Here is a 5850-nt window from a genome sequence, read left to right on the forward strand (position 1 = left end):
CATAATCTTGCAAAAGAAATGAATGATACTAACATACCGTTTCTCTCTCTCCTCTCTGTCTGTCTGTCTGTCTCTCTCTATATACATATATATGTATGTATATATATATATATATATATATATATATATGCTTGTCTGTCTTTCTGTTTTAAAGTTCACAGTAATGAGACTAAGTTAAGAGATCCTCATGTAGAAAGTGTCAATAGAGCAGAGTTTTGAAGGAAACAAGGGATTCTGAGTTAGAGTTGAAGCAGTATTTAATTCCAGGTGTGAAAGATAGCCAACAGAAAGGCACTGTAATAGACTAATTGATAATTCACAAAGACGTTAAAATTTTCTCTTAACATAATAATAGCTTTCAAATTCATTAATGTTTATAAAGTGATATTCTTTTTAAATTGATCTTTATTTCTTTATTTTTAATTTTTAAAATATTTTCCATGTTTACATGATTAATTTCTTTCCCTTCCCTCTTTCCTCCTCTCTCCAAGAATTGACAAGGAATTCCATTGGGTTGTACAAATGTTATCATTACGTGATATTCTTAATGCCCATATAAAGAAGGTAGTGCAAATGATATAACTGTCGTCAATTTACAAAGCAATACAATTAGGCCTGTAGAGGATATATAACTTGCTTATTTTGGATAATAAGTAGCTGAACTGACCAAATCATTCTGACCATGTCTTCTGTGTTTTGATCTGAACAACATTGTCATATCCTTTGTATGTTTCCTTTGAGTTTAGTAAATTCCTTTTACAGAACCTTATAAATATCTCCATCATTGATAGGGAGAAAGGATGGGAGGAGGAGGAAAAGGTACCATTTCAGCTTTTCCAATCTGAGGCAGTGAATCAAGAAATAAATGCAAATGTTTGCAGCAATAGCCCAATGGTTTTTATCAGCTAGCTTTTCCCCAGATAAGTACATGCAATAAAATGTCACCACAGGAAGCAAAATTGAATGGCTGGGGTGGGGTGGGAGAATGGGGAGAACTCCTCTCTACTAGTCAAATTTGGTACTCTACTAGTCTCTACTAGTCAGATTTGATTTCATTCTACCAAAAAATGTTTGGTAGAATGTAATAAGGAGAAAAATTAATAAAAATATGAATAAAGACCAAGTTTATGCAAGTTAATGAAAGCTACACAGAAGGGTTGAGTTTATTATTTAGCCAATACATCTTATTGTTCAAATTCATTCTTTCAGTCAAGAAAAATCCACAAATCCATAGATTATTACCCATATTTCAATCTGATTTGACAAGAATAATTACATTTTTCTTAGTTTCTTTCTGAGCTGGGAGCTCCTGAAGTGCTTAGACTTGCTTTTTTTTGAAGAAAATTGGAGGGGGGAGGGGCTTAGTTAACAGTATTCTCTAGTTAGAAAATGAGACTGCATGGAAAATCTTTTTAAAAGTTAGGTCATCCTTTTAATCAAGAGCCACAATTGTTAACTCTAAATTAACCAAAGAGAAAACAGTTTTTCTACATCAAAAATGTTTAATTTCTAGTAAACTACTTTCTAGTAGTAGAAAGAGAAAAAAATAAAGAAAACACTTGTATGGGAGCTTGGATAGTCTCAATCCCCAGAGAGATTAGGTTAAAGACCTTTTTATAGGGTTTCAGGAAGGAGGGGAGGGTTGGTTTTTTTTTTTGTTTGTTTGTTTGTTTTTGTTTTTGTTTTTTTAGGATTGGGCAATGTGGGAAATTTCTTCTCAGCATAGGAGATGTCAGATTTTTGGAATAACTTCATGATGGAACTGAGATAATATGAAATGATAGTTGGGGCAAATGTTCAAGGCATGCTCATCTTTTCTTGCTGTCAAAAATATTGCAAAGTTTTGTTTTGTTTTGTTTTTTTCCCCAGGGATAAATCACTGCTTTATCAGACTGACCCCCCCAAGGTTCCAAAGCAATTATCAACATTGGAAAAAGCCACCAAAAACTTGTTAAACTCTGACCCTAGTAGGTAGCTTATTAATTTTGGTGAAGGGTGTTTGATAATCATAGTAAAGATAGTACCACATTAATGTATCTACCTCTGAAATCATAGGGTGTAAGAAACCCTTTCCTAGATGAATTACCTTCATTTCAAATCATGAAAACTGAGTAGATTTTCTGACATGTTTGCCTGAAAGCCTGACATTGGCTGGAGGTTGGAAGATTAATAATGATATCTTTAAAACTAAAGTCATGACCAGCACTCCTTTTCCTCTCGCTACTTAAAATACAAAAGGAACTTATGGACTTGTTAGTTTTTAGAAAATTGTAAGAGAGATGTCAAGTTCACCAACACAATCCAGCTCTAAATATAATACAAACTGTAACTAGACTAAGGAGCTCCTTTATCAAAACAAAGTCCTAACCCTAGTCTAAAATATAAACTGTATATTCCTCACTAGTAGAAAATTCTTGTCTTTACAAATCTTAAAGCTATATATCCAGAGCAAGTATTGCTAATTACCTTTTTGAATATCCATTTTTATGCTAGAGCATCAGGATTCCTTGAAGACTTGGGTCATTGAATTACTACTTCATTCTTATCTGATTAAAATGAAAATTGATTAAGTTTCTATTTATTTAGCGAATGGACAACCTCTGCTGAGACATAGGTGATAAGAATAAAAGATTTATGTCATGTCAGCACTCAACTGGACCAATCTGCATCCCAACAAGTTTCTTCTTCTTGGAATTCCAGGACTTGAAACCATTCAAATCTGGATCTCCATCCCCTTCTGTGCAGTGTATATTTTGGCCTTCCTGGGGAATTGTACCCTTCTGGTCATCATCAAGAATGACTCCAGCCTGCATGAACCCATGTACCTCTTCCTTTCCATGCTCTCAGTGGCAGATTTGATGATCACTACTACCACACTTCCCAAAATCCTCAGTCTTTTCTGGTTCAATGATAGAGAGATATATCTTGAAGCTTGTCTCACCCAGATATTTCTTATACATTCTCTGACTACCATGGAGTCTGGCTTCTTCTTGGCCATGGCATTTGATCGCTATGTGGCTATATGTAACCCCCTTAGACACTCAGTTATTTTGACCAATTCAATTATCAGGGGTCTAGGTTTGGCCATTGTTACAAGGGGAGTTATTTTGCTGAGTCCTCACCCGTTCATGCTTCGTTGGCTTCCCTACTGTAAGACCAATATCATTCCCCACACTTACTGTGAGTTTATGGCACTGATTAGACTTTCCTGTGCCCAGACCAAGATTCACAGAGCCTACAGCCTTTCTGTTGCTTTTCTTACTGCAGGATTGGACTTCATCCTGATTATATGTTCTTATATCCTAATTCTGCATACTGTATTTCGCTTACCCTCCAAGGAAGCCAGACTGAAGTCACTGGGTACCTGTGGTTCCCACGTGTGGGTCATAATGACTTTTTATACTCCTGCTTTTTTCTCCTTCCTCACACATAGGTTTGGACATCACATTGCTCCCCATGTCCATATTCTTGTAGCTAATATCTACCTTCTTATACCACCCATGGTAAATCCTATTATTTATGGTGTTAAAACTAAACGGATCCGGGAGAGGTTCCTCAAAATCTTTATGAACAAAATTCCTTGAATTTTAAAGAGAAGTGATTTGTCAAATTAGTCATCTGTATAAAATATAACAGGACATTCACTAGGAATTCAGTGACATCATTAAGGAAATTGAAAATTATAAAATTTTGGGATAAAATTGAACCCCAAACTTGTGGGATCCAAAAGTTCTAAGACTACTTATCATGGTTACTAAGTTTTCAAGCACTGATTATTTATGATAGTACATGGAATTCTAGCAAAATTATGTATAAAAGGACATTAAACATTCCTATATCTTTGGTCTGTGTTTCCTTCAGGAATAGAAATAACTCGAATTTCATATGCTTACTTATTGGTATAATGATATGAGGCAACAATTCTAAGACAAGCATCTGATGACTATATAGGCCCTTTTAGGACCCCTATGACAAAAGACAATCCCTGCCTAATAGGAATTGATTTCTGCCTTTTCACAGCACTTTTACCTTGTCACTATTCTTCTCTTTTCCTCAATAGGAAAAGATGATGACTCATGGATCAGAATATGAGGGAGACTTTGCAATTAAGAAGCTTAGGTTCTAAGCGATTTCAGGGATGTCATGCACATGCTCAAGGGGATATTGCCTTGTGCAATGAGATCACACATTGTTCAAATCCATAAAATTGTATCCAGACTTTACTAGTTACTAACCATGTATTATTTAACTTCTATGAACATTTCCCCATGTGTAAAATGAGAATAATAGTGTTACTTTTTTCCTACTTCACAGAACTTTAAGGAAAGCAATTATATTATTTTTAAATATCATCATGGATACATTGATGAGAACAAAGAGGAAATCCATCATATGCTAATGAGTTATTAGACCTGGGCATTGGATCATCCTTGTGTAGGTGGCACTCAGGCTTTTCTTTTAAAATTTTTTTTTCTGATTACATTTTAATACAATTTTTTAATTTTGATTTTCTGACATTTTGGAATTCATGTTATCTCCCTCTGCCCACCTTTACCCCCTCCCCAAGAAGGCAAGTAATATGACATAGGTTGTACCTATATTATCATATAATGTATATTTCCATGTTCATCACATAAAAGAAGATATATGTTGCTTATGCTACAGTAAAATTCATGCATGAAATAAAGTGAAGACTGGCATGTATTAATCTGTATTCAGACTCCACATGTTCCTCCTTTGGCTAGTGATATCCTTTTTTGTCATGATTCCCTTGGTATTATCCTGGATGCTTGCCTTATTAATAAACATGTCATTCACATTTGATTATCATACATTATTGTTATTTCTTTATACAGCATTCTCCTCATTCTGTTCACTTTACTTTTTATCACTTCATATAGCTTTCCAATTTTCTGTGATCATCTTGTTTGTCATTTATTTTGCCATAATAGTATTCTGTCACAAGCATATATCAAAACTTGTTCAGTCATTCACCAATTTATGGACATCCTTTCCATTTCCAGTTTTTTGCCAACATAAAAATAGCTGCTATAAATGTTTTTGCAAAGGGGGGATCTTTTCCCCTATCTTAAATCTCTTTGGATTATAAATTTAGGAGTAGTATTTCTGGGGCAAAGGGTATGCACAATTTGAGGGCCCTTTGCGGCTGGTTCCAAATTCCTCTCTAGAATGGTTGTATTAGTTCATAGCCCCACCGACAGTGTATTAGTATCCCAATTTTTCAACAGGCCATTCAACATTCATCAGTTTTCTTTCTAATGTTAGTCAGTTTGTGGGTGTGGGATGGTACCTGAGAATTGTGTTGATTTATATTTCTCCAATTTGGTTTGAAGCATTTTAAATTGACTAAAGACAGTTTTAATTTCTTAACTTGAGCATTCCATGTTCATACTCTTTAACCATTTGGTAATTAGAAGATGCATTGTATTCTTATAAGTTTGACTCAGTTTGCTATATGTTGAGAAATGAAGCCTTTATCAAAGAGATTTGCCTTAAAGATTGTTTCCCAGTATGTTGTTGCCTTTTAATCTTGGTTTAATTGATTTTGTTTTCATAGAAATTCTTTAAATTTAATGTAGTCCAAGTTACCTGTTTTACATCTCATAATATTCTTTTTCTTGTTTTGATCTAAATTATTCCCTTACCCATAGTTCTGACAGTTATACTATTTTGTTCTTTAATTTCTTTATGATATCCCATCAATTTCTAAATTATGTATCCATTTTCACTTTACATTGGTCTATGGTATGAGGTATTGATCTATGACTAAATTTTGCTATATGGTTTTCTACCTTTCCCAGTGGTTTTTGTCAACTAGTGAATTCTTCT

At 34.2% G+C, this 5850-nt stretch overlaps 1 protein-coding gene across 1 annotated transcript; it reads left to right on the plus strand.

The window, feature by feature from the left end:
- Positions 1-1726: 1726 nt before the first annotated feature.
- Positions 1727-3584, plus strand: LOC100020935 (olfactory receptor 52K2-like). The gene has a single exon (XM_001373215.3). It carries the CDS (start codon positions 2640-2642, stop codon positions 3582-3584), a length of 945 nt encoding a protein of 314 aa, XP_001373252.2. The 5' UTR covers positions 1727-2639.
- The last annotated feature ends 2266 nt before the right edge of the window (positions 3585-5850 follow it).

Source organism: Monodelphis domestica, chromosome 4, assembly GCF_027887165.1.
Source record: "Monodelphis domestica isolate mMonDom1 chromosome 4, mMonDom1.pri, whole genome shotgun sequence".
Taxonomy (NCBI): domain Eukaryota; kingdom Metazoa; phylum Chordata; class Mammalia; order Didelphimorphia; family Didelphidae; genus Monodelphis; species Monodelphis domestica.